We start from the raw sequence: 27,833 nt of genomic DNA on the forward strand, positions 1-27,833 counted from the left end.
TCATATCAAGGTCACCAATGGCCTCCATGTGGCTGAGCCCCAGGGCCCGCTGTTGGCCTTCATCTTGCCTGGCCAGCGAGCTGACAGCTCCCTCCTGCCTGCTGCACTGACCCTCCCAGGGCGCCCCTCGCTGGTGCTCCCTCTCAGTCATCTTTTCTGTTCTCTGGAGGCTCCCACCTGTTGCCGCTGGCTCCTGTGGGCTTGGTGCTTCGGCCCTTTCTGTTCTTTCTCTGCACTCACTCTCTTGGTGTCTTAGCCATTCTCGTGGCCCCCAGGTTGACGTCTCCAGTCTTGGTATCTCCTAGACTCTGTATCTAGTAGGATGCTGCTAGACACCCGGATACCTAGTCATGTCTCAGACTTGACGTCGCCTGAAGCTGAGCTCCTGCTCTGCCCCCAAACTGCCTCCCATCGCCTTCCTCACGGCAGGTCACGGTCGCCCCATCCTCCCCAGGTCTCAGGCACCCTCACGCCCCATGCCCAGCCTGTCAGCACACCTGGGGGCTCCATCTTTACAACTTGCCCAGAAGCAGAGCCCCGCTCGCCACTCCACCACCGGCACCCTGGTCCAGGCCCCCAGTGTCTCCAACTGGGTCACGGCTGCAGCCTCCCAGCGGACCTCCCTGCTCCTGCCCTGTCCCGTCCCTCAGCCTGGCAGGTTGGAGGAGCCTTTGAAAACAGAAGCAGATCTGGCCCCCCTGCTCAGAACCTGCGGGAGCTCTGCCTCAGTGGAAGTCATCCAGAGTCCTCGCCGTGGGCTTCACAGCACACTGTCCCCTCTGCTCCCTGCCCTCTGTCTTCTCCACTCGCTCTGCCCTCCCCATGAACACACAGTCGCGCTCCTGCTTCAGAACATTGTGCGTGCTGCTCCCCAGGCCTGGAATGCTTTTCAACAATGTACCGTGTGCTTGTTCCCTCACCTCCCCCAGATCGAGGCTCCAAGCCTCCCCCCAGGATCCAGGGTGAGAGGCCGGATGGTGCAGTAGTTAGGGGCCCAGATGGCAGAGGAAACTGCCTGGGTTTGACCCCAGGCTCTGCCGCTCACAGATGGCTACTTAGCTCTCTCTTTCCTCTTCTACAAAACCATGATCATGACCGTCCCTCCTTCCAGAGGTCACTGTGAGGAACCACTGAATTGAAATACACAACATCCTTGGAAGAGGTGCTTACTGCAACACAGTGTACAGTAGGATGCTAAGGGCTACATGGTATTTGCTGCCATTATGATGATCTGGACTTAACTCAGACTCGGGGGCCTCAGCAGGGGCCAAGCAGAACAGGGCTCATCCTCCAACAAGAAGAAGGAAGGGAGGGAGGCAAGGAAGGAAGAAGGGAGGGGCCCCGTCTGTGGCAGCGGAGGTCAATGTCCTCTCTCCAGATTGGGGCTGGGCGTTTTGCCACCTTGCCAGCCTAGGCTGGTGCCGGGGCTGCCTAAGCAGAGCAGCCCTCCCCACCTTTCCCAGCGGCCCAGAACAGCCTCTTTACACCCAACTCCTGACGTGAGGGCTGGAGACTTGGATTCAGTGCAAGGACAGCTCTTCTAATAGAGTGAAGGACAATGAAACTGGCTGCCAAAATGGGTGGTGCGTGGCCCACTGTGAGGGGGCGTGCAAGAAGAAGTAGGATAACAGTTGACGTGGATATACAGTTTTTATTCAGCACCTGCCCTGTCCAGGCCCTGTGTTAGGTAACAGGGACACCAAGATGAGGAAGACACAGGCCCTGCTGTCCAGCTGCCCTCGGTCTAGGGAAAGGGTCTGACATGTCAGCCGACAGAAGCCCGTAGTGTGACCAGGACTGTATTGGGCTCTGAGCAGGATCTGTGGGGCCCTGCAGGCAGGGAGCCCAACAACCCGGACGGCAGTGCTGGGAATCAGTAAGTGACGTGATGACCAGTCCAGAGACAGGACTTTTGCAGTTGGGGGCCATTCTGAGCCTCCCCCCGGGGTAGGGGCTGGGCGGGGATTTGCATCCCCATTTCCCAGAGGAGGACCAAGGAGTAGGTGCAGGAGCTCAGTGGAGGGGCTGTCCTCAGTGTCTGGTTGTTACTGTCAGGACTCAGGGCAGCCCTGTGTCCCCCACAGGTGCGCAGCCACCGAGCAGCCTGCTGGCTCTGGCCCTGGCCTGCGTCCTGGTGCTGGCTGGTGTGACCCTTGCTTGCCTCTTCAGGTGAGACTCTGCACCCGAGCCTCGTTCTGCCCCTCTGTGTCTCCTCCCTGCACGGCCTCTCTCCTGCATGCACAGCCCCGGCAATCCGCAGGGGGCTTTCCCGTCCTTGGTGCCAGGACCTCAGGACCACCCAGCACTCTGTCCATCCCTGAGCCTCGCTCAAGGCCCTGTCAAGGCCGGGTGCCTCCTGAAGAGGTCCCTCTGAGACATGAAGAAGAAGCCTGGGACCTCGGACCACACTCCATCCCTCCGTGAGCTTCGGGCCACGCATCTGTACAATGAGGGCTTGGCCAGGATGACCCCCAGGGCCCTTCAGCTTTGAAATCAATTCTTCCTGGGTCTGAAGTCCTCTGAGTTCCCACATCCGAGAAGGGGAAGCACTCTACCCCCAGCCCTCACCCCGGGTTCTGGCCACCCCAGGAGGCCTCCAGGCAACTTGGGAACACCGAGGCTGGGGACCAGCAGGCACATCAGGCTGGTCCAGGTCTGAGCCGGGCCGAGGGCCTCTCTCGGGGACAGTGCTCGGTGGTGCCCTCTCAGCCCACCTGGGACTGCTGGGGAGACAGGAAGGGGAACAGAGAGAGGATAGGGGAGGGCTCTGGGTCAGTGGCAAGTCCAAGGGACCAGACTGAGCGGGGAGTGACATTGGCACCATCCCCTCTGCCCTGCACTTTCTCTTGCCTCCAGACTGGGCATCCAGCAGCTGCAGCTGGCGCGGGGCTCCCACTGGATCCTGCTGACAGCCCAGGAGCTCACCTTCATCCATCTGCCCTCGAGCACACAGGTGGGTGGGGCAGGCGCTGGGCTGGGTTGGCAGGCCGTGGACTCAGGCCAGGTCTAGGCTCTTGACGTGCCTGCTCCCTCCAGAGGCTTTACGTGGACAGTGTGAGTGAATCAAGAAGTGTGGCAGATGGTGGGAGCTTGAGGTCGGTGGTCCAGGGGTCAGCAAGGAGCCTGCCAGCCCCCCAGGAGCCCACCAACACGGCCCCGTGCTAGGTGAGGGCCTCTGCCACAGCCACGCCAAGGCCTGGGGAGCTAAAGGCATTTTGGGAGAAGCCAAGGGAACTTACAGCCTCTTGGGCTTCTGTAGGCCCACTGATGTTACAGGATGGGAAACTGAGGCCCGAAGAGGGGCAGTGATTTTCCTGGGCCCCTCAGCCAGTCGGCAGCAGATCTGGAAGTGGGGAGCAGGGCTCCAGCTCCTGGTCTGGCGTCGTTCGTGATCTGACCATGGAAAACAACCAGTTCCCAGCCACTGAGGCCTGGGCACTGCCAGCCTGGGTCCATCCCGGGCTCCCTCTCAGCACTGGGGCCAGCCTAGGTCACCCTCCTCCTGCCTCGGCAAGGAGCAGGGAGATCCCGGGTCCCCGAGACCCTGTCATGTGGGCCACCAGCCGACAGGGAGACTGGAAGGTCAGAGGTTAGACCACAAGATTCTAAAGTTGCTGAGGACACTGCGGTTTCTCAGGTGCTGTGTTCTCCGACACAGCTCCCTGAGGCTCCGATTCACACGTCCGTGGCTCAAGGTGGATGAGCCGGGCTAGTCGTTTCTACAGGAAGCAACATGAGGCTTCTGTCCTTCTTTCCCACCTTCTCCCCTGGGGAATTCCACCTTTTTTCTTTCCTGCTGAGAGGAGGCCTCACTGATATACGAAGGATGCCTTGTCTTCTCCTCTGAGTTCGCTGGCAGGCTGGGCATGAGGCTGAGGAGGCAGAAATCCCTCAGTGAGGAGGGCAGAGAGGGCGAGGGTGACAACCAGCTCCGGGCCAAGCCGGGGCAAGGACACAGCCCCAGGCCTCTGCCTCTCCCACCCTCCCCTCTCTGCTCCCCCGGAGTCTCTGGGTCACGGAGCCCCCCTCACTTCATGGGATTTGGGGTGTCGTGGGTACACAAGGCCTGCCTCCGTCTCTTGAGAAAGGTAGGGCTGCAGAGGGCGGGGAGTGGGCGCAGAGGGGGTGCTGTCAGGAGACCCCTGCCGGTCTGGATGGGGCCCTCCTCGATGTGGAAGTCGGTAGCCTCAGAAAGGAAGTCCTTCTTACTCTCAGTGCCAGGACCTCAGTCACAATTATACAGCATCACTGTCACCATCGCACACCAGCATCTCTAGAGTCACATCACCACAGCAACATGATCGTCACCATGACCACTAGCGGCACAGGTCCCCTCCATCAGCATCATCACACGCACAATCCACACCATCGAAGGACCCCATCCTGCATCCTCCATCCCTCACCCATCCTCCCGTTTAGTCACTATTTATTGAGCACTGCCTATGTGCCAGGCTGTGTGCTGGGTTTGGGGGACACAGCCATGAAGAGAGAGACGGGGTTCCTTCCCTTGGGGAGCTTCCAATCACTTGATCACATAAGCCCCTTCACCCCCGAGATCGTCAGCATCCTGAGAGGCACTGAGGGATGGAGGATGGAGCGCAGGAGATGAGTCAGGAAGACTCCGGGTGGAACTTGGCCTCCCCGAGACACTTGGCTTTCCTGTAAGATGGAGCTAATGAGCTCCCCCCGGGGTATTACGAGGACTGGAGAAAGTACGTGAAATAACCCAGAACTGTCCCTGGTGAGTCACATGCCTTTGACAAACAGTGAATTTTATTATTGTGTCCAACGTGACCGCTGTCTGAAATCAGCTTGGGGAGATTAAGCGACTGGAGGTTAGGTTAGCTATTTTCTGGCGGGCGTCTTGCAAGCAGTGTGAGTACAGGTTTCTTAAAAGAAAAGGTTCTATACACGGTCAGATAAGTTTATAAATTGTTTGGGTTAGCCATAGGATTTCTCAGAACCTTTAGTAGGCTGTTCTGGTTGTCTATGACTGTGTAACAACTTGCCCCAAAACAGCAACCATTTTATAATATCTTACAATTTTGTGGGTGGGAAATTTGGGCAGGGCTCAGCTGGGCAATACTTCAGTTCCACCTGGCATCGGTGGGGTCACTCAGTGGTGTTCAGCTTGTAGATGAGCTGTCAGAGGTTGGCAAGCTCTGGCCCGCAGGCCGGGTCAGGCTCACTGCCTGTTTTTATAAATAAAGTTTTGTAGGAACCCAACCATGACCATTTGTTGTGTATTGTTGACAGCTGCTTTCGCCCTACAACGGCAGAATATTTGTGGCAGAAACTACATGGCCCACAACGCTAAGAAATTTACTCTCTGGACTTTTTCAGAAAAGTTTGCTGAGCCCTGGTTCAGAGGGGCTGGAATGGCCTCACTCACGTGCTTGGTGCCCTGAGCGGGCTCAGCCGGACCTGTCTTCCGGCTCTGGGTGGTCTCAGGGCCTCTCCATGCGGTCTCTCCAGCGGGGTCACTCTGGGTAGAGGGACTTCTGATGGCCGGTCAGGGCTCCAGGAGAGAGGGCTCCAAGGGATGGGAAACAGAGCAGCCAGTCTCCTAAGACTCAGACCCCAAATGCACCAGACCGTTCCACCGTGTTCTGTGGGTCACAGCAGGCACAGAAGCCACTCAGATTCGAGGGGCGGGACGGAGGTCCCACTTCATGATGGCAGGAGTGGCAGAGGATTTGAGGCCCTTCTTAAGTCACCATAGGTGCTATTCGGCTGTGACTCTCAGAGGGGGCTGCTACGGTGCCCGTTGCCCCGTAGACGCGGGAGCTGTGGCACAAGAACCTGGCCACCTGCCTGGGCTTCTTCGTGGCCCCCGGGCTCTGCACGGTGGTTCTGGAGCACTGTGCCTGGGGCAGCCTGGAGGACCTGCTGTGGAACGAGGCTCTGCCGCTGGGGTGGACCTTCAAGGCCTCACTCCTGCTGGTCTTGCTCCACGTGAGCACCCTCCCCAGGCCTGGAGCTGTGGGGGATGGGGAGGGTGGCGAGATGAGAGATGCTTCCATTCCCCAGACCTGAGCTCTTTCCATTTTTAAGGAAAATCTGAACGGTATGACAAAGGGTTCTGGGGTCTGTGGGAATTCTGAGAGGACCGGGGGTCCCTTTCGCTCATCACAGGCCTGATGGACCCCCATTATGTCCACTCTAGGGCGTGCGGTATCTGCACCATCGACATTTCCCTCACGGCCGCCTCAAGTCCCGAAACCGTGGTGGATGGACGCTTTGTACTGAAGGTCACTGACCATGGTTACGCGGAGCTCCTGGAGGCTCAGGGGGCTCCCCGCTCCTGGCTGGCCCCAGAAGGTCAGCTCAGGAGTGGGCAGGGGGCTGCCAGGAGGCTCTGAGGCCTCTGTTTAAATCAGGTGCTTGTGAGGCAGAAGAGAGGGGAGATGTCCAGTCCTCCGGCTCTTCCTGCGCTGTGACCTTGAGTTGATGACTTTTCCTCACTGAGCCTCAGGCCCCTTACCTGTAAATGGGGAGAATGAAGCTTCTATCTCCCTGGGGGACTGTAGGGAGAGGGCAATGACCCCACAGGTGTGAAGCATCTGCCTAGCTCAGCCCCACTTGGGTGGTCCGGTGGTGATGGTGGTGTGGCCCTGCCCTGTGATTGCAGAGCTGCTGTGGACGGCTCCGGAGCTGGTGCAGGGGCCCGGGATACCCGGGCGGGGCACCCTGAGAGGAGACGTCTTCAGTATCAGCATCATCCTGCAGGAGGTGCTCACTCGAGGCTCGCCCTACTGCTCCTTGGGGCTCTCGGCAGAAGGTACAGCACTCTTTCTCCTTCCTTGGCCTGTCCCTGACGGCAGTCTCCACGTAGTTCAGTTGCTCTTTGACCATCAGGAAATCCAGGCCTGAAAATAACCACACAGACACACGTGCCTTGGGTCTCTTTGGCTTCAGCCGGGCATCCTTCAGCAACTCTGCCAAAATAGCAGCTGACCAGCTCCAGCGCTAAAGATGGTGGTTTCTAAGTGGAAGGTCTGACCCGTTCCTTCCTCAACCAGTGTCACTGCCTTGCCCGCAGGTGCTCCTGACCTAACCACCCACTGCCCAGCACAGATTATTTGTCTAGGCAGACCTCAGCTCTTCCCCAGCTCTATCACATACTGTGTGACCTTATAGAAATCACTTACCCTCTCTGAGCCTCAGTTTTCTCATCTTTAAAATGGGGATCCGATATAAAATGTGCCAGACCCCCAACCCATGTCTGATGTGGCCCGGCCGCTCAGTATTTGGGGGCTTGGTTCTCTGCCCAGGGTGGGCTCCTTCAAGAGCATCTCTGTCCCCATACTCCTGGGCGTACAGGTTAGTCCCTCACACCTTCCCCACTGTCACCTGGTCTTAGTTTCTCTCTTCTGACCCCAATGCCAGGGCCCACTTCGGAAATGTTTTCTCCCCTTCCGTGTTCTCTCTCTGGGCTCCCTGGACCCCGGGGTGCTCATCCAGTTGTCCCTCTGCTGCCTCTGCTCCATCCCAGGGACCTGTGCCCGCAGATGCCCTGGCATCTCAGCCGCCATGCAGGGCCGTGGTAGAGCCGAGCCCGCCATCCCCTCCCACCACAGTGGATAATCTTTAACTCACGGGGAGGCCTGGCCCCACTCCCTTTCTCCCTCAAAGCACGGCTCAGAGAATAATGAGCATTCCAGGCCCCAAATTTATGAGGTGGAGGAGTGGGAAGGAGAGGGGCTTTGTCAGGCTGTTTGTTCAACACCTCAGCCGCCCCCCCACATCTGCCCGCTGGGAGCAGAAGACCAGCAGATGTCTACAAGCCGCGCCGCAGTGCAGGCCCTTCAGGCCGCCGCCCGGTCAGGCTCTCTGCAGGGCCCAGGCCTGGAGCTCCACGGCCAGCCTCGCTCGGACTGGGCCGTCAGGCCAGTGCCTGAGACCTCCTGGGCCGTGCTCTCCCTGGTCTCAGGGAGTACAGTGTTGAGAGCACAGGCGTCAGCCGACACTGACCTAAGCCCCACTCCGCACGGAGTCACCTCATGGCTCTGAGGAAGCACCTTTCAGGCTCCGAGCCTCAGTTTCCTCATCTGTAAAATGGGAACCGTGATGCCTGCTCCCAGAATGGTCACGAGGATTCAGTGAAATGCTTTAGACAAACTACCTGACCCATGGTGGGCACACAAACATCTGCCTGGGGGGTTTTAGGGTGGGCTGATGGGGGACCCCAGGTTCTTTCCTGACTCTCCTGCTTGGGACCAGAACTTACGTTAGAAAAACATCTTAGAAATGACATCTCTAAGATCCTGTGTGTGCAGGGCACTTGCAGTTTCCAAACCACCTTCACATGCCTTATTCCCCTGGACAGCCTGGGAGGTGGGTCAGCGGCATCTTTTCAGTTAGTTGACTGAGGCTCAGAGGAAGGAAGGGGCTTCTCAGCGGGAAGCAGTGGGTCTGGGGTGGGGCAAGCTCAGCGCTCTTGACCTAAGATCTCTTGGGGTCATTCAGGGAGCATCTTCCCGCGGAGCTGGAGGGGTGGCCTCCTCGCTCAGCCATCAGCAGGGCCGAGCAGTCGGAGCGATGCACTGGGTGTGGCCGGTGGGCCTGGCACCGTCACAGAGCACGAGAGTGGCCTGGCCCGGGCCAGTGCTTCCCAGCATGTTCGCGTATGAGAACTCCATTTTAATGTCCAAAAAGTTCGGAGCCTCACATGGTCTTATTTGACTTTTAATATCTGCTGACTGGAAAAACACCCAAAGACGAAATCTGGTCTGAAATCAGCAATGCTTTGAAATGGACTCGTATTTTATTCATCACAACACCATCTGCAGGCTTTTGAAGCAGAGCTGTGCGCGTGTGTGCGTGATGAATCCATCATCCCAGACGAGCTCCCAGACGAGCGGAGGATCCCAGCCCTCCTGCGAGACTGAGCTGCTCTCCTCTCTTGGCCCTCTGAGGTCCTCTCTGTTACTGTGCCCCGTTTATGGGAAAGGAAACTGAGCCTCAGAGAGGTGACATAACACCTGTAAGCAGATCGTCTCCAAGTCCCCTCCCAATCTGCTGAAAGCCTGGGCTTGGGCCCAGCTCCTCTTCCTCTCAGTGTCCTCGTGAGTCTCTCAGCTCCCCTAGCTCTCCAGCAGCTTCCGGAGGGGGGCTTATTCCCCTCAGTTATCCGGTGGGGGAACCGAGGCACAGAGCGATGGCAAGTGGCAGAGCCAGCTCTAGAACGCTGATCTTTCTGACCTCAACTTTTTCTGGTCACCTTTATCACACGGAGTGCGGACAGGAAGGTCCACGGCAGGACTGTCGTGGGAAACTAGCAATGACGATGAAGACGCTGATGGTGCTAAGCAGACCGTGTTGCTTCACACTGTGAGGAGCCGGCCCCAGAGCGTCTCCAGGGGGCGGGGCTGTAGAAAGCACCACGGGCGGCATCAGGGCTCCGAGTGGAGTGCGTTGGGCGTCGCTGGGACAGAACAGCAGCCACTGCTGCCACGTCTGGGTGGGGAGAGCCTGCAAGGTGCCAGGCACCTAACATCCATCGTCTCCCCCCTCAGCACCCCTCTCAAGAGGCACTTCATTAAGCTCATTTCACAGATGGGGAGACTGAGGCTCCGAGACGTCATCGCCTTGTCCTGTATCTCATAGAGAGGTAGAGGCAGATCGAGAACCCAAACCTCGCACTCCCGGCTCTTAGTCTGGGATCCTTTTCCTAGCCACATCCCTGGGGGGTGGGGGGCACCCAGGAAGGCAGCCATCCTGGGTCCACTGGCCAGCAGGCTCTGGGGCACACAGCAGGGGGCCAAAGAGTACCCTCAGGGCCTGATCCCTGCACCCCCGCAGGCCTACCCTGTCCTCCCTCTCAGGACCCCAGGCCAGCCCCCTCCCACAAGCCCTCCTGGGGACCTCAGGCCCACTGTCCCCTCAGTGTCTGTGGCAGAAATCATCAGGAGGGTGGCGTCTCCCCATCCCCTGTGCTGGCCACGGGTGTCTCCTGACCACATGCCACCTGAGTGCATCCGGCTGATGGAGCAGTGCTGGGAGGAGGCCCCTGAGGACAGACCCAGCCTGGACCAGACCTACCCCCAGGTCAGTGCACCCTGGAGGAGCTGGGTACTCACAAGAAATGGCTGATCAGCTCACCTCACTTTGCCCAGTGGGAGCCAGACACTGTCGCTGGGGCCTAGAAACCCTATGCAGTAAAGGGCAATGGGCTAGCACCATCCTCCCTGAGGGTGGGGCCTGGGGTCCACCATTTGAGGAGAGCTTTCCCAGAGCCTTGTTCCTTGGACGTTTGTTGAGGGCCTTCCTGGGCACCCCTGCTAAGTGCTATGCTTACTTCATTTAATCTTATGATCACAGTGGCCATCCTTAAGGAGCATTGTTATCATCTTGGCTTTACAGGAGAGAAACTGAGGCACAGAGAGGTGAGGGAACTTGCCTAAGATAACTGAGGGAGGTGGGACTGGAATCCAGACCCAGGTTTGTCCGTCTGCAGAGCTGGTGCTGGGAGCCGCAGCCCTGTACCAGGCCTCCTGGCACCGGAGCGGAGAGGCCCTCTGTGGCTGGGGAGGCAGCACTGGTTCCCCACGTTGGGGAAGGGAGGATGCGAGGGGCACAGGGCCCCCAGACCTGCCTTGGGACTGCAGCGGGAGGGGGCGAGGCAAGCCTGTACGAGTTTGCGGGGCGGTGGTGGAGTATGTGGGCCTGACTGAACCAGCTAATAGCTCCCACAGGGCCAACCCATCCAGCCCGAGGTGACACGCGCAGGCCTCCCCTTCCGCCCTCCACTCCCCAGCTGCAGCAGCGCGTTGCCGAGGAGAGGCTCAGCAAGGAGAGGTGCGCCCAGACAGGCAATGAGGGAGCGAGGGGCAGGAAGACGGATCGAGGAGAAACTCACGGTGTCCTCTGAAAAGCCTCACCACGTGCCCTCCCCACCTCAGCTCTGGCATCCGGGGCACTGTCTACACTTCACAGACGAGAAATCTGGACCTCAGAGCAAATGAGCGCTCAGTGGCCACATGAGGGTGGGTGCAGAGCCGGGACAAGCAACTGGTTCTTAGAACCCCAGCAGGGACTCTTTCCAGAGATCGGAGATTGCCGTGGCCAGCAAGGCGAGGCGACCGTGGGGGAAGATGCTGCCTCAGGCCCAGCAGCAGAGGAGGCAGAAAAGGGCACATGGTACAAACAGCACATGGAAGGTGGGGAGTGCGTCGGGGGCTGAGGGTCCGGATGCCTGCAGAATGCTGGCCTGGGCAAGTTGATTCTCTGTCGAGCCTCAGCCTCCTTAAGAGTTGCCTGGGAAGACCGACTCTGGCCTAACTTGCCATACTGGAGAGACCAATGTTAAGTAAAAAAAAACGAAAGGAAAAAAGGTGATTCCCTGAAAAGGAGAGAGTGGGTGAGGAACTGGAGAAAGAGCACGGACCTTGAAGTCAAAAGACCCGAGTTTAAGTTCACTTAACATTGTTCTGGGAGTACCAGCCGACACAATTAAACAGGAAAACGCATATTAGAAAGGAAGAAGAAAATGATGGTATTTGCAGATCCTATGACTGTGCTCCTGGGCAATGCAAGGGAAACAGTGTAACATTCCAAGTGATAAAATAATTCAGCAGGCTGGCAGATGACAAGATTAATATATAAAAGTGTGAAAGCCAGTTCCACCACGGTGAGGTCCTCGCCAGTCGTTTCACCTCTCAGATCCTTCGTTTCTTCATTTGAAAGGGAGCCCTCCTTGCAGGTAACCTTGTAGTCAGCTTCGTGTCCTTGGTGTCTCAAGGTCATCAGCTATCACGCCCACCCCCACTGACCTTTAATGCTTATGCCTCTGCCTTTAACAGGTAATACAAAATGGGGGGACTTTGGGGGCCGCTGCCGCTCCGCACCTTACAGACCTTTGGTTGAGAGAAGTGGTATCGATGGAGATTGGATACACACATGTACACGCACACACACACACACACACTCAGATGCTGGATTTAGACGGGACTGGACCCCTTCACTTTGACCATCATGAATTTGCTTCTACTGACTGCACTTTGAAAAGGTGCAAGCCACGTTGGGGAAGCTTCTAGTAAATCTCCTTAGGAAGCACGCTGTCATATTTCCTGTAAGGTTGTTCTTGAAGGTACGATTTGTGACCAAACGTGAATGTCCTCAAACGAACACCTAGGAGAGGTACTTCTCCCTGCTCGGTGCCTGCAGCAGCTGTGTTTCTTTTGAGCAACCAGTTTTCTGCTCCATTGTCTCATGGACTCCACAGATTGTGTAACCTATGTTTCCCTCTTTGCTTTGTTGCTAGGAAGCTCATATCCAAAATTGTGACCAAAAGTGTAGCATGCATTTTGCGTATAGACTTCACTCCTGGATTAGTTTTTTTTTTTTAACCTTTACTCTCCTTTGGTCCCAGTGGCCTTACACATTTATTATTTTATTTTATGGTATTGCTTCATTTTCCTTAGTACTTAAAAATGTTTTTGGAGCAAATAGAAGTAGAGAGGTAGAAACAGATTATACATATAAATAATCTACAGATATTCTTTTTATCTATCTATCCACCCATCTATCCATCCACTTGTCCATCCATCCATCTGTCATATCCACCCACCTATCTATTATCTGTCTATTTATCAATCAATTGATTGATGCATCCATCCATCCATCCATCCATCCATCCATCTATCCATCCATCCATCCATCCATCCTTCTATCTTCAAGAAAAACAAAGAAGGCCTATTCCACAGTGTCGTTGTGAGAACCAGGGCAGCAGGGTCACTGTCTGCTAACAGTAATGCTGTGCTGGGCACAGGCTCTTTCGTGAAGTCCTCTCCCTGCCTGTCCACCCCACACAGAACTAACCCGTTTTTCCCCCCAGCTGTGTGTGGTTTCCCTTGTCAGAGCTGCCACCTCGTGTCTGTCACATGCCTGCTCCCCACCGATCCAGCTCCTCCAGGCAGGGACTCCCTCTGGTTCGTTCCTGTGGCCCAGACTCCCATGCTGAGGGCCGAGGGCGCTGAGTTCCATGGATAAATTGGGATTTTCGTTTCATCGTCAGTTCAAAAGCATCAATCAAGGCAACAAGACCAGTCCTGCTGACTCTATGCCGCGGATGCTGGAGAAGTATTCCCAGAGCCTGGAGGACCTGGTCCGGGAGCGGACTGAGGAGCTGGAGCTGGAGAGGCAGAGAACAGAGAGCCTGCTCTTCCAGATGCTCCCTCCGTGAGTGGCCCCTCAGGCCTGACGCTGCCTCTAGCCAGTGGCTCCGAGCGCGGGAGCTGGAACACGGCAGGCGCTCAGTAAATCTGGACCCCTTGGATTCATTCAGTTCATTCATTGTTCATTTATCTAGCATGTTCCCACAGAGCCCTTCTATGTGCCGGGCACTGTGCTGGGCATGCAGTACTGAATTTCTGCTACCTCTCTCCCTTGGGAACAGGGAGAGGGCCCAAGGTCCCCCATCTGACTTCAGAAGAAGTAATGTCCAGAGAGGGACAGCTAGAGCTGCTGCCCAGCACCCCAGCAGACCTGTCCCAGATCTCCTGACGCTCAACTCAGAATTTTCCCCTAAATATCCCACTCTCACCTCAAACTGTGGAAAGGGGGTCATCCCACCTTGTGACTCTGGCTCTTCCCGCCCCTTCAGGTCTGTGGCTCAAGCTCTAAAATGGGGGCAACCATGGAGCCGGAGCACTTTGACCAGGTTACCATATACTTTAGCGACGTCGTGGGGTTCACCATCATCTCGGCCCTGAGTGAGCCCGTTGAGGTGGCAGCCTTGCTCAACACCCTCTACACGCTGTTCCATGCTGTTCTGGCAGCCACGACGTGTATAAGGTGAGAGTACCAGGAGGCTGGCATCCATCTCTCCTTCCTTTACTACAGTGTTTGTGACGTACATTTACCTCCGGTTGTTTATTTTTGTGTTTTTATCAGTTAGCCCTTGCTGTGTAACAAATCACCCCCAAACCCAGTAGTATAAAATGATCAGCCTTTATTACTGCTCACAAGCTGATAGGTCAGTTCTCTGGACTCGGCTGGACTCGCTCGTGCATCTGTGGTCAGCAGTGGGTGACACAGGAGGCTCTGCGGATCTTGGCTGGGCTGGCTCACTTCTCTGGAGCCTTGTCTGGGACTGCTCAGCTCTGGTCCACGTGGTCCCTCATCCTCCAGCGGCTGGTTGGAATCGTTTGCACGGGTGGCAGGGTTCTGAGAGAAGGCAGAAGCACAGAAGCCTCTTGAGGTCTAAGCTGGGACTGGGCAAGTTGCTTTCTCTGTCATATTCTGTTGGTCAGAGCAAGTCAAAAGGCCAGCCCAGACTCAAGAGGTGGGGAAATAAACTCCCCCAGTGCTGGGCGAGGGGAGACCGATGGGTCACCTCCCATGCTTGTCCTCAGGGAGCCCTCCGTGCTGCAGGTGAAAGAGGAAGACAGCTCACAGTGAAAGTAATGATCAGGGGAGGCAGAGCAGGCTGGCAGAGCACCCACTCCAGCTACGGGAAGACGTGTGAAGAGCGAGGAAGTCTTCCTGGAGGAGGCGTTGTCTCCCTAACATTGTCCAGTCTGGATGTGGTTGCTCCAGGCACCCATGGGGGAACAACGTGCTAAAGCTTGAGGCTTGAGAGGGTGGCCTGGTGAGTGAGAGGAACGCTGAATGGGTTGTGATGGCTGGACGTGAAGTGGGCCAGTGGTGGGAGTGGGTGGGTGGGTGGGAGCACTGGATGGGGCGGCAGGGGTCCTGGCAGAGCCGTCAAGACCCTCCGTGAGCTAGTCCCTGTGCACCTCTCCATCCTGCGTTGGAGTCCCAGTCAGGCCACCACCTTCTGTGTGGCTTTGGGCAAATGGTCTCCCCTCTCTGGGTCTCTGTTTCTCCATCTCTGCAACAGGAATGATGACCCCCGTCCCATCCCGGGGCTTCACGGACGATGGGCGGGTCCTGTTCCCCTTGGAGAAGCGCTGTGTAAACTGTGGAGTAATCCTGCTAGCCTTCTGCCCCGACGCTCTTCAGCCTCCCCTGTATGGGGACTCTCCCGTCCCAACCTGCCTCTTTCGGTTGCTGGGGTCTTGGGTCAGAGTCAGACATGGCAGGCGGGGGAGGTGGGGAGGGAGGGCCCAGGAGACGGCCACACTCAGGCTCTGCTGGACTTAGCCTTCCTTTGGGACCCGCCAGCCCACTTCTGGCCATAGCCCACCAAGGAGACAGCGACAGGGGAGGGCCAGGCGCAGGGCTGAGGCCAGGATGGAAGGGCGCCTGGACAGCGAGCTTCAGAGGAGAGAACTAACTCTCCGAGGGGCTAAGCACCCTGCTGACAGCATTGTGCACAGTGCCAATAATTGCCAGTACTTATTGAGTGCTTACTGTATAACTGACAGTAGTCTAAGTGCTTTATATGTATTAACCCATTTAATCATCTGAGCGGTCTGTGAGGTGGGTGCTGGTATCCCTAATCTATAGATGAGGAAACAGGCGATTAAGTGGCTTGTCTAATTACATATTCCCAGTGGCATGTGAAGCTGAGATTTGAACTTGGACATTCTGGTCCCAAGACCCTGCTCCAGGGGCCCTCACCATCCCCATGACACGGACGTCCTCAGGATAAAGCCACAAGTTCACAGTGGCCCATAAGGCCCTTCAGGAGCTGGTCCCACCTCCCCACCTGCATCTCTGACCACTCCACCTCTGAAGCCTCTACATTCCGCATATGTGCTTTGCTTTCCCCAGCCACCGGGCCTTTGTACATGCTGTTCCCTCCTCCCAGAACACTGCTCTCCCTTGTCTCAGATGACCTTGGTCTCAGGTGAACTTCCTTTCCTTCCCAGAAGTGGCTCAGAGTGCCTGTTGGTGCTTTCACAACTACCCCTGGACGACACAGCCACACTTTACGGTTCCAACATAATCACTCTGTCCCCACTGCCTGGCAATGTCCAACACACGGCAGGGCCTCAGGAAATGTATGTAGACCAAATGAGGAGCTCACTGAGGCCCAGAGAGCGAGGTGCCTGGCCTGAGGTCACACAGCTGGTAGGCGGCAGAGCCAGAACAGGGACCCACGATGTCCACCCGTGCCACCTGGCTCTGTCCACTGCACCACATTGCCCAACACTGACCTGCGGAGACCCGAGCCGCTGACCTTCCAAGGATGCAGCTTCCCTCCCATCTCCCGTTGAAGACCCTACGTTCCTACCCCAGCCCGCTGTCCTGAGGCGTCGTCTCTCATTCTGGCTGAGTTCCCCTCTTGCCTCCAGAGCCGCTCCAGCCCCAGGGGCCCCAGGAAGAGATTCCTCATCTGGTCTCGCTGAGCCCCGCGGCTTTGATGTGCCCTGAGTCGCCCCTGGCCTCGTCTCTTCCTCCCCTGCTAATCTTTTCTCACACGTGTCCCTCCCAGCTCTGAGTCACACCTTCTGATCTGCTCTGAACCCTGGCCAAGAGGTCTGCGTCTTTCTGGCAGAACAAAATGAAATGAAACGAGGTCCACACACCCCTCCAGATGTGGGGAGACAGGGGACCCGTTCCTCGCCATGTGCGAGCTCGTCTCTCATCACTCACGCCGTCCGCCTCGGTTTCCCCTCGTCCCCAGCAGGATCTGGTTACCGCTGTTTAATCCGGCCTGGGCTGGGAGGCAGCCAGGCGACCATTTCCTGATTCCACAGGAGTCTGTGATTCCCTCCCAGCAGGCGCTGAGCGAGCTCTTTTACGGACATAACTCCAGAGGGGAGCCCATGTGGGCTGCGGGGGAGGACAGGACCTACCCAGCCGCTCAGCCCCGGGGGTGCGTCTGTCAGCCATTCTGCGGAGTGACCCTGGGCAAATCACTTCACCTCTCTGAGCCTCAAGCTTCCATTTGTAAAACAGAAGTGAAAGTGCCTATGGCTTGGGATCCCCTGCAGATTAAGCAAGGTGAGAGGAAGTGCCGTCCTTCATTCCTTCATCAACACAATGACAGCGACAACCCAGTAAGAGCAGGTGATGAGGCCTCCCCCTGAAAGCATAGAATGTGGGTGGCGGGCACTAGCATGGGTTAAGCATCTACAGAGGACAGGCCTGGCCTAGGGATTATCACAGGGTATGTCATTTAACCCTTGAAATGTCCCTCAGAGGGATGGATCATTATCCCTACTGTACAGGTGAGGACACAGGCTCAGAGAGGGAAGCAACTCACCCAAGGTCACACAGCAAGCCAGTGATGGAGTTGGAATTCATGGCTGTGTTTGTTAGCATGGAAAATTTTGCTCTCAGCTCTCTTCTACCTGTGTTCCCCCGTCTGCAAAGGACCAGAGCCTTGAACGATGAGCCCCAGCCCTTGGTAGCCCTGAGTGTCCACGGCGCCAGGAGGCTTTGAGTGGCCATCTTTGCAAGTCCGAGCTCCTAGAGAGTGGGCCCTGTGCCTGGTCATCCTTCTTTCATTGGGATTGTAGGGATGATTATTGATTGCACCAAACTCTCCCTTCCAGCTCAGTGGCAGGCAGGGGGAGGGCTAGTGGGCAGCTTAGCATCTTGGAGAGTGTGGGCTGGATGTGTGGCCACCATGGGGCTTTCAACGGCTTCTCCTTCCCAGCCTGGACCTTGAGTCACCCAGCTGATGCAGGCTGGTCCCCGGAGCAGGTGTACTGCAGGTGAATTGCAGCTGCCCAGCTGGCGGGCTGGAAGTGGGGCCAGGGAGCAGTAGGTCTCCCGGTGGCCTCTGGGAGGCAGGACCCGGCCCAGACACAAGCGCTGGGCAGGAGCAGAGGGACATCCTGTGCAGCAGACAGATTCTTCTCAAAAGAGAGCCAGACAGGCCCAAGCCATGTGCATCAGGAGGCAGCATAGCATACAGGCTCCGGAGCTGGACTGACCAAGTCCAAATCTGTGCTGTGTGACATTGGAGAGTGACTTAACCTCTCTGGCCCAGTTTCCACCTGCAAAATGGCAATAGTAAGGCTACCTACCTCACAGAATTCTTGTGAAGATCAAATATGCATTTATGTTTGTAAAGGGTTTGGCACAGTGGCTGGCACGTTATAACTGCTGTACGTGTATTTAAGGGGGCACTTTTTCCAATCTTGCCCTTCCGATAACGCGTTCTTCCTCCTCTGGGGAAGCAGAGGGCGGGGAAGCAGAGGGCGGGCAGAGGGAAAGCCAGGCTTGCTCGTCTTTACCCCTCCTGGGGCGTGGGGTGGGGGGGCTCTCTCTCCTCTGTGAACGGTACTCGGTGGGGGGTAGCCCTGCCCCCTGCCCCGCCATACTCCGCTGCCAGCCCACAAGTGCTGGGTGACGGATGACAGGTGACGGATGACGGGGTGGGAGAGGGAGGTCGCAGCTGTGAGGAGGAAGTGACTTTTTGGTGACTGGGAACATCTTACGGATGTGATGAAGCGTGAGCTGGGTTGATGGGGGCTCGGTCTCCACGGATGGGGACCCGGGGCGAGCATTTCAGGCAGAGGGACCTGGATCAGGCCTGGAGGTGAGCACGTGGCTCTGTGGGGAGGAGAGAGGTTCCCGTGTGGCTGAAGTGTGGGGAACCAGGAGCGACTGCTCGGAAGAAGTCCGGAAATTCTGCAAATCATGGCGGCGGTTGGCCAGGAGCAGATTGCAGTGTCTGAGCAGAATGTGCATGGTTAGGGCAGGTCACTTCCCGGTGTTTGGCTGGGGACAGCCCGGGTGAGGGAGAGCTGTGGGGACACAGGAAGAAGGCACAGTCCATGGCCAACGTGTGAGATTTACTGAATTACAGCGCCTCCTATGGGCAGGCAAAAGCATCATCATTATTATTACTGTCCGCCAGGTGCTAAGGGAGAGTGGGTGTCCCTGGCCAGAGGGACGGCTCTGCCCGGCCCGGGTGCCGCCGATGAGCGCTGGCTGTGGGAGCGGCAGTGGGGGAGCTGGGCTCTGGGGCCGACCGGAAGACTCGGGGTAGAGTCACTGTCCTCTCCTTGGCCGGCCTGGCCTGTGGCAGGGGAGAAGGCCACCACACACACCTGCGTCCCCAGCACCTGGAACAGGGCCTTCGGAACAGAGAAGGCGCTTGGGAAAGATCTGTGGAGACGGTTCAGGAGGTACAGCTGGGACCAGCAGGTGAGAGGCAGGTTCCAATGCAACTCAACATTTGCCTGCAGGGAGAAGCAACCACCCCGAGAGGAGGGCCCTTCCTGTCAAGAGACGTGAGCTGGCCAGCACGGCCCTGGGGCCGGGGGAGATGGGAGCCTTTCAAGTCCCTCCTGCTTCCGAGATTCTGGGGTTTTGTCTTCTCCAAAACCATTAGCCAAGGAAATAATGACAATGACGATAAAGACAGAAGTCTCCGTTTATGGAGCATCTGTGATGGGCCTGGTTCTTCCCATACTTTATCTTTAAAATACGCGCCACATAGAGGAAACTGAGGCCTACATGGGTGAAGTGGGCTGCCTCAGGTAAAGGGCAGAGCCAGGGTTCAAATCCACATCTATCTGATTCCAGCATCTGCCTTCTCCCCACTGCACCTGGGAAGGCCCCCGGGGTTTGGGAGAGAGGAAAGGTATCCACTATGTACGTGCTCTTCTCTAGCTTGGAGCCCTGCTGGGCGCTGGGGCGTGGTGCAGATGGGCGCCCAGGTCTGTTCGTGGCCTGGGGTCTGAGGAGCCGAGACAGGTGTGGTCACCCACACTTCAGGGTCATCTGAAATGTGACACCCAGTTGTTGCCGGAGAGCCCGGAACGGGTGGCCTGGCAGAGACGGAACTGTGGCCCAGGGACCAGTCAGGGGCTCCCCGAGGCGGCCTCGTGCTTGATGAGGGACAGGCCAGCAGGTGTATTCTTGGGCTGGAGCATGAAGGCTGTGGCTTCTAGGTGAAGACCATCGGGGACGCCTACATGGTGGCATTGGGGCTGCCCCGGCACAACCGGAGCCGGCATGCGGCTGAGCTCGCCAACATGGCCCTGGACACCCTCAGCTCTGTGGGCGACTTCCGGATGAGGCATGCGCCCACCGTGCCCGTTCGCATCAGGGCTGGCCTGCACTCAGGTATGGGCAGGGGCCGGGGTGACAGGCCAGACCAGTTCCCCAACCCTGCCTGGGGCATTGGCTGGGGCAACCTCAGTGGCATGCTTCTGGAATTCTGAGATTCTAGAACCCTATGACACAAAGGTTTTACATTTCTTTCTTTCTTCTATTATTTTAAGGTTCTAAGATATTATAAACCAAAGAATCTGTGATGCTCAGATTCACACATCTTTCCTTTTGTTGTCTCAGCATCTGTCGAGGGCATCTACATCCATGCTGAGGAGCTGGCAGTCTGATGGAAGAGGCAGGACAGGGACCCTCTGCTGTCATGCGAACTGCATGTTTGCTGGGTGGGTCTGGGCGAGACCTCAGGGTCTCTAATACATCCTTCTGATGCCCCGGCTCCCTCCTCCCTCCGTAGTTTCACCTGCAGGATAAAGTCCAAACTCCCCTCCATGGTCTGCAAAGCCCTTGCTAATCTCTCCAGCTCAGCTCCCTCTCCGCTTGGCCCTCCATCCATACTCCAATGCTTGCAGTTTCCCTCAGACACGGGGGCCCTCTGCCTCTGTGCCTTTGCACCTGCTGCTTCCTGCCCACTCATTTTCTCATCCCTCAAGACACAGCTCATGCACTTCCTCCTCCTCCAGGAAGCCCTCTGAGCTGGGTCAGAGTCTTATTTCCGGACTGGCACGGCTCTAGTGGTTCACTCTTTACCGCATTGTTCACAGTTTACCCATCTCCCCCTGCAGGGCTGGGAGCTCCCCAAGAGCAGAGACTGACTCCGATTTATCTGTGTCCCCCCGCCCCCTGCCCAGAGCCTGGCACAGAGGTCATCTCCTTTCTGGGTGTCATAGAGACTCCAGATAGCTTTATCCTCACCCCTAGTCAGAGCCCGGGCTGCAGGGTGGGGATGGCAGTGGGCGTGGGGAAAGACAAGACTGTCATGGGGACCTCTCTCTGGCCATGGCCTGCTGGAGCTCACCAGGCACATTGCACCTCAGGGCTCTGCATGGTGGGTGTCGTGGGGCTCACGGGCCTCTTTGGGGACACTGTTAACACTGCATCCCGGATGGAGTGCACGGGGCTGTGTGAGGGTCTCGTGTTTCTATCCTGCCCGGGAAGGACTCTCTCAATGACCCCTGCAGCCTGGCTCTTTGAAACGGTGCTTAGTAAGCAAATCTCCGCCTGGTGGCAGCATCCCCTAGGTGTCAGTAAAGCAACTGGAGGGAGAGGATGTCCACCCCAGTTCTTTTACCTTTTCGCAGGGTTTTTGTGAGGATTCATGGGAGAAGCAGCAGAGAGAACGAGGACTGGAGAGGCAGGAGACCATGGTCCTGGCCTTGGCCCCGCCTGGTTTGCCCAGAATGCTCTCCCTCTATATCTTGTGTCCCCATCTATATAACAAGGAGACCCCTTCCAGTTTTTTAAATGCCATCGTCGGTTCTTGCTGGCAGCGGGAGTCACTCTGACTCTTGGTTAGAGCAGCTGAAAAAGCTCAAGTCCTAGGACCTCTGCTTGTGGCCGCATAGGCCATGTGCTCCATGATGTTGTTCAGTGCACATCCTGCATAACCAAACCTGGTGGTCCTATTGGGGTGACCTGCTCTTAAAAGAAAAATAAAAGCTGCTTATCTGCCCTGACTCAGCCTCCATAGGCTTCCCTGCAAGGAGAAACGGTGTTCCTAGTGCTTTTGGCTTCATCTTGAGTGCCTCTTAACGCTCAATCTTTGTAATTTGCTTTTCCTCCAGGCCTCTAGTTTAATGACTGACAATCTACTAGAGGGCCAAGAAGGCCAAGTGAAGAGTATCGCATGGAACAGAACTATGTGATTACTGGCTGGAACTGGGGCTGTTCCAGGCTCTTAATGACTTTACCGAACACTCGGTACGCTGCCACCAGGTGGTGACTTGATTCCCACATTTCTCCTCAGCGTACAGAATTCACGTCAGCAGGAGCACAGTCTAGACACTGCTCAGCCTGGATGAAGCCTACAGAATTGACGCCAGAGGCCAGACGGAGACGAAGGTGAGACACTTTCTTTCCTGGGCTTGGTGGGAAAAGTCCCCAAAGTTCCAGTTTCTATGGGCAGCGGGAGAGATTCTCGTCTGACTAATGTTGCTGGAGGAAACTCCTGCCTGAAGTCGGGGATGGAGTCGATCACCTTTCCACGTCCTCTCAACTCCCCAAAGTCTAAGGAAACATTTCTTCCTGGAAGCCAGTCCCTCATTTGGCTCCTCATGAGGAGAAGGGCCAGGGCAGAGCAGTTACTTCTATTGATGACCTGCCTGGGCAGCACGCTGGTACACAACATATATTAAGATATTTATTACTCACAGCAATAGTGAAAGGAGGATCAATGTTCCCATTTATAGTGGAGGAGATTAAATCAGAGAGGCAAAATGACTTGTCCAAAATCACACAGCTTGTATCCTGGGTCTGGTGGCTCCAAGCCTGCACCTTCTCCGTAGCACTGTTGGGCTCCTACTCATCCCTCAGAACCCTAGCACAGACATCACCTCTCACTGAAGTCTGCCCTGACCCAGAGCACTCTTCTTCCTTTCTCTCAGCAGTAACTGTCATGCCTTCTCTGTGCACCCAGCAGTGCCACCACCCGCCCTCTGCTGCTGTAGGTACGATATTGGGTGGCACTTGCCCACAAGCACCTCAAAGGCAGAGACGGCCCTGTAACCTCTGTGTTCTTTTTTTAATGTTAACGTTCAATAAAGGCAATGGTACAGTATTCCTGTGAGTGACTTTTCTTCCTCCCCCACCCCCTCTCATTCCCCCAGTTCCCCAGCTAGGGCCAGGCCTGGGGATGCCGAGAGGGAGCTGGGAGGGCAGCGCACCAACCTCAGCTTCTTCAGGCCGGCCCCGGGCTCCAAGGGGCAATCCCCATCCCCGGCCCAGAGCCGGGGACAGAACCTCTAGACCAGCTGGCTCTGACCTCAGGGCCCCTCTGCCCCTCTACTCCTCACCTCCAGACAGCTGCCCTCCCACCCCAGGGGAGGCCAGCAGGTCCTTCAATGGCTGGGGAAACTCACAGATCACAGACTCAGTGGCATCTGAGCATTCCAGAGCTGCTGGTCTTAGAATTTGTGATTCATTACTTATTTATTTCCCTAACAGAGAAATATTAACTCATTTCATCCTTGCATTGACTCCATGGAGCATTAAGGACACTGAGGCACAGAGAGGTGAAGTAAATTGGCCAAAGTCACGCAGCTAGCAAGCGACAGACCCAGGATTCGGACCCAGACAGCCCGCCTCCAGGCTCTAGGCTGCTCTCCCCCAAGCCACTGGAATTGCCTACCTACCGCTGCCCCGCTCTCTGCTCCGTGCCCTTTCCTCTCTCTTCCAGGGGGAGGGGTGGAGGAGGAGACCTGGCTGGCGGGGAAGGCAGGCTACCCCAGACCCCTCCCCACACATACGGACGTCAAACCTGGGTGAGTAAGACGAATTTCTCCAGAAGCTTAGCCTCTTCAGCTTGAAATTTGATATCTGCTATTTTTCTGATTATGAAAGTATTACCCGCCCTAGTGTCGAAAACGTGGAAAATACAGAATTCTTTAATGATTAAATGTCCGCATCTTCCTGCTCCTGAGGCAGCCGGTGAGCCATCAGCGGGGTTCCCGCAGGTGTCTCTGCTGCGTTCGCTGTGGGTGGGATCCTGTTCCTCCATGACCTCGCCTCCTGACGCGTGCTCTCGGCCCCCAGATTGTCCAGAGCGCTAGGTAAACACACAGCGTCGGGATTGCGACACGCGGGCGCGCCACGATTAGCTCAACCCTCCGCTTGTGGCTGATCACGTAGGAGCTGCCCATGCTGAGCTGGTTGCGGTAAAGTGTTAACAAATATCACCGAGCATTTGTCGCCATTCAGACGATCTCTGAAGACGAGGAATTTATAGACCGAAGGGCACTCACATTGTAAGGGCCGAATGACGCAGATTCTCTGAGCGCTTGCGCCTGCCCAGCAACTTGCTTCTTCTCTTTGTCCTCTGCCCTTTGGGACCCCACATCCTAACACGGGGATGCTGTGGGGGGGAAGCGATAACGTTTTGCTTTGACGTGCTGTTCCTCACTCCCTTCCACCCAAGCAGTGGACAGTCCACAGAGGGCCGGAGTGCAAGGAGCACAGGTGTGGCCAGTGGCTGAGAATTACAGTTTCCCAGATGTGAGAAGGCCCCGAGGCCCACAGCGGCCCACGGGCTCATTCCCCCGGCTGGGACACTGAGCCTGGGGATGGGCAGTGCCCCGCTCGGCCCCCACAGCAGCACCACGGCAGAGCTCCCTGCTCAGAGTTTTTCCTTTATCGGAACTCCCGGCTGGCTCCTCTCAGCTTTTGCAGGATGGCCCCCAACGCAGGGCTGCCCCCTCCCATCTCTCAAGGACAAGAAATGCGTGGGAGACACATGGGCTTCCTAGGGAAAGACCAGCGCTGAGGCAGCCCAGGCTGCACGTCCTCCAAGCGGACGGGCTGACGTGGACAGGGCTGCTGCAGGCACCGGTTACAGCAGCCACTTCCACACCATCCTGCCGTCAGGTGCCCCCAGGCCTCGGGGCCCCAGGGACCCCAGGGCACAGCAGTGCCAGGGGACAGGAGCTGTCCCCGTTCATCTCTGAGTGCCCTCCCTCAACACGCAGCAGCGTCCAGCAAGGGGGCGGGCGTGGACGGGCCCACCCTGGCGTACGGAGAAGGGCCGGGGTGCAGAACACACAGGACACGCCAGCCTCCTGGGCACAGAACCAGCAGCCCAGGGGCCTGCAACCTTTGGACAGTCCTTGTGTGGACGGATGGGGCTGGTTGTGTGACTTGTGGCGGGTCCCTGTCCTCCCTGGGCCTCCCCATGTGCCAAAGCAGCCCCAGCTCTCCCATCCCTGGGGAGAACGGCTGGGCCCCTCGTGCCCTTTCCCCGTCCAGCGAGGTCCTCTCTGTCAGCCCTCCTCTCCTGCCCTCCTGTCCCCTGACCTCGCGCCCTTGCTACCCACCCCACCTCTGCCTCCGCTCAGGAGCTGTGCTTCTCAGAAGGCCCGTCTGCTGACGCTGGCTTCACTTCCTCACCTCCCACTCCCTGCCCTGCTCCTGCGTCTGCCTTCCACCCCCACCTGCCCCCAGGCTCCGTGACACCGGTGACCTCCACCCGTGTCACTAGATCCGTGGGCAGTTGTAGTTCTCAGCCCGACAGCTCAGCAGAATTTCCCCTTTGCGCTGGCTCTTCCTAGAAACACTCTCTTCCGCGGCCTCCTCGGCGCCCGGCCGTGCTCCCTCCTCTCCAGCTCATTCTCCGCGGGCTCCCTGCCCGCTCCTCTCCTCCCCTCAACCCTTAAATGTTGGGGTTGCAGAGGGCGCCTCCCTGGGGCTGCCCTTCCGACGCTGCCCCTCTGAGCTCCAGGCCCTGCAGCTCCCGCGGCTGCCCTCAGCAATGCCTTCTGCAGACCCACTGGGTGCCCCTGTGCCCGCAGCCTGGCCCTGCTCCAGGGTTCTCTTCTCCCTGACAGCCTCACCTTCCTCACCCAGAGGGCCAGGCGCTGTCCTGGGATCCTCAGCACGTCCCACAGCTCTGCGTCCCTCACACCCCAACCTGCTGCCTTCTGCACCTCCATGTGGGCCCCTCTGCTGGCCCACTGAGGGGGGCTCCTTGCCATTTCCCCTCATCCACTGGGCCCCTCCATTCATCTCCATTGGCAGTCAGCGATTTTTTTAAAGAAAGCTCAAACATGATCAATATACAACTTCCCCGTGTAACCCGCTTGGGTTCTTCCTGCTGCTCTGAGGCTCAGGCTCGAACTGTTTCAAGGCTGCCTCTGAGGCCCTGCTCCGGCTGACCTGTGCCTGCCCCTCGGTCTCGTCTTTCCTGCCACCTTCCACCACGCACCACCTGCTCAGGGCCTCCTCGCTGTTCCCTAAAACACACTGAACTTCCTCCCACCACAGGGCCTTTGCTCTCACTGTCCCCTGCATCTGGAACACCCTGGCCTGCTCCCTTCCCGTCCTGTAGGTCTCAGCTCTGATGCTGCCTGCTTCACCAGGTGGCTCTGATCACACACCCTAGATGGAGCCGGGCCGTCACCCTCTACCCCATCTCCCAGCGCTGCAGCCCCCATAGCACTTGTTACCCCCTGACATTTCCTGCTGATGTGTTTATGGAACTTTCTCCCGCCTGCACAAACCCCAGGAGATCCTGGCCGACGATGCGCCTGCAGGTCCCCTATGCCCAGGATGCAGAGAAGGTGGGCTCTCCAGCCCCCGCCGGCTCCCCCGCAGGGCCCTGGCCGTGCAGCCCGGCTCCCAGCCCCCAGCCCGCCCGTCCTGGGAGTGGGAACCGGCAGGTCTGGCAGCCATGTGTCATCCCCAACTCCCTCAGCTGATGACTTTCCCACTCCTGGACAGAAACTTTAGAAAGTGCCAGAAATGTTTTCATCTTCTTGGCTCAGGGAGGGAGGAGAGTGGAGATCAGCCCCAGTGAGCTCCACCCGGTTTGGGAGCCTTGCAGGCCTCCAGGCAGGCAGGGCGGGAATCGGCACCCGCCTCGGCCCACGTGCTCAGAGCCGGTAGGTGGGCGCACAGGGGACCGTGCACGCGCATGTGGGCGTGCGCACACGAGCACACACACTGCGCTCGTCTTGGGCACGAGGTACACACACATACGGAAACCCCACCACATGCCCCTCCGCCTACCTGGAGGTGAGATCACAGACAGGCCAACAGACGCAGACACTTGGAATCCCTGTGGGAAGGGCTCAGGGCGGCCCCGGGATGCACGCCTGTCCTGGAGTTGTGTTTACAAGGCAGTTACCGAATTTTTACCAGAACTGTGCGCTATAGCTTGATTTTTTTTTAAAGATGCTTTTATCCTCACTTTCTGTATTTGCCGTATCTGCAGAAGTTACTAATCTTTGTATTTGTGTGTTTGGGGAGGCTGATGCGGATTGGGGTAAGGTGTCAGAAGCCCCTCCCCTGTCCTGGTGGAGCCCACGGAAGTGCCTCCTGTCACATGGCACAGAGACAGCCCACACAGTGGTCCTTCCTCCCCCCTCTCGCCCTGGCACCCAGCCTCCAAATTGCCCCCTGCCAGGTTGCTGTGAGGTCCTGGCTGTCCCTGGGAGCCTTGCTCCCTTCTCTGTACAGAGGCCATAACCCGCTCTCCCCTCCTCTGGGCATGTGCGGGAAGCAAAGGAGAAAATGAGTGTGTGCAGGGCCCAGTGTCCCCACCCCGGATTTGCATCATGCCTGGAGAGTCACAGAGCCCCTCTCGCCGTGGCCTCATGGCCTCCCAAGTTCACGTCCTGAGCGGGGGACAGAGCCGGGGCTAGCTCCCCGTCTCCCAGGAGGCCTCTGGACTGGAAGCCACATATGCAGACAAGCCAGCAGCGCATCACCTCTCTGAGCCTTGGTCCCCAAGGTTCCAAGTGCGGAGGGCGCTGGGATGGCCACGGCAGGGCTGCTGCAGGGCCCAGGAGGAGCCGAGGGGGTGAAAGGGGCTCCTCGTAAGCAGCTGTGGGCTCCAGCAACTACCACTCTTGTTCTGGGGGGTGGGTTTGTTATTCTTGTTTCTCCTTTTTCCCTAGGGACCCTTGGCAAGACCTCATAAACCAAGAAATCAAGATGGCCTTTGCCCAAGCCCACCAGTGCCCAGCCAGGCCCTGGAGCTTGGGGAAGGCCTCGGCTGGACCCTGAGGAGAGGGACAGGGTGGGGCAGGGGCCTGTGCCAGCCAGACTCTTGCGCCTGCACACCCTCAACCCCTCCCCGCTCCATTCCCCTCAAAGAATCCTCTCGCTGAGCTCCTCAAGCCAACTGGGTGCTCATTAGCAAGTGCGCTGGAGCGACAGTAATGGATGCGTTCCGGTATGACTCCTAGGGGCAAACTTGCCTCTTGACGCAAAAACAATAAAAATAGAAATATTCCACCCCTCTC

The 27,833-nt window shown here is 57.4% G+C and overlaps 1 protein-coding gene across 1 annotated transcript; it reads left to right on the top strand.

Moving 5' to 3' along the window:
• The first annotated feature begins 895 nt into the window (after window positions 1–895).
• Window positions 896–27,833, top strand: LOC103548241 (guanylate cyclase D-like). The gene is given in 17 exon segments (XM_070626631.1): window positions 896–962; window positions 2,085–2,169; window positions 2,857–2,953; window positions 5,779–5,955; window positions 6,167–6,222; window positions 6,224–6,321; window positions 6,632–6,781; window positions 9,902–10,050; window positions 13,019–13,182; window positions 13,621–13,775; window positions 13,778–13,797; window positions 19,764–19,938; window positions 20,919–21,005; window positions 21,848–21,942; window positions 22,166–22,172; window positions 23,282–23,360; window positions 27,486–27,833. Coding segments are annotated over 17 exon segments (1,770 nt in total). The 3' UTR covers window positions 27,595–27,833.

Source organism: Equus przewalskii, chromosome 6 (genome assembly GCF_037783145.1).
Source record: "Equus przewalskii isolate Varuska chromosome 6, EquPr2, whole genome shotgun sequence".
NCBI classification, from domain to species: domain Eukaryota; kingdom Metazoa; phylum Chordata; class Mammalia; order Perissodactyla; family Equidae; genus Equus; species Equus przewalskii.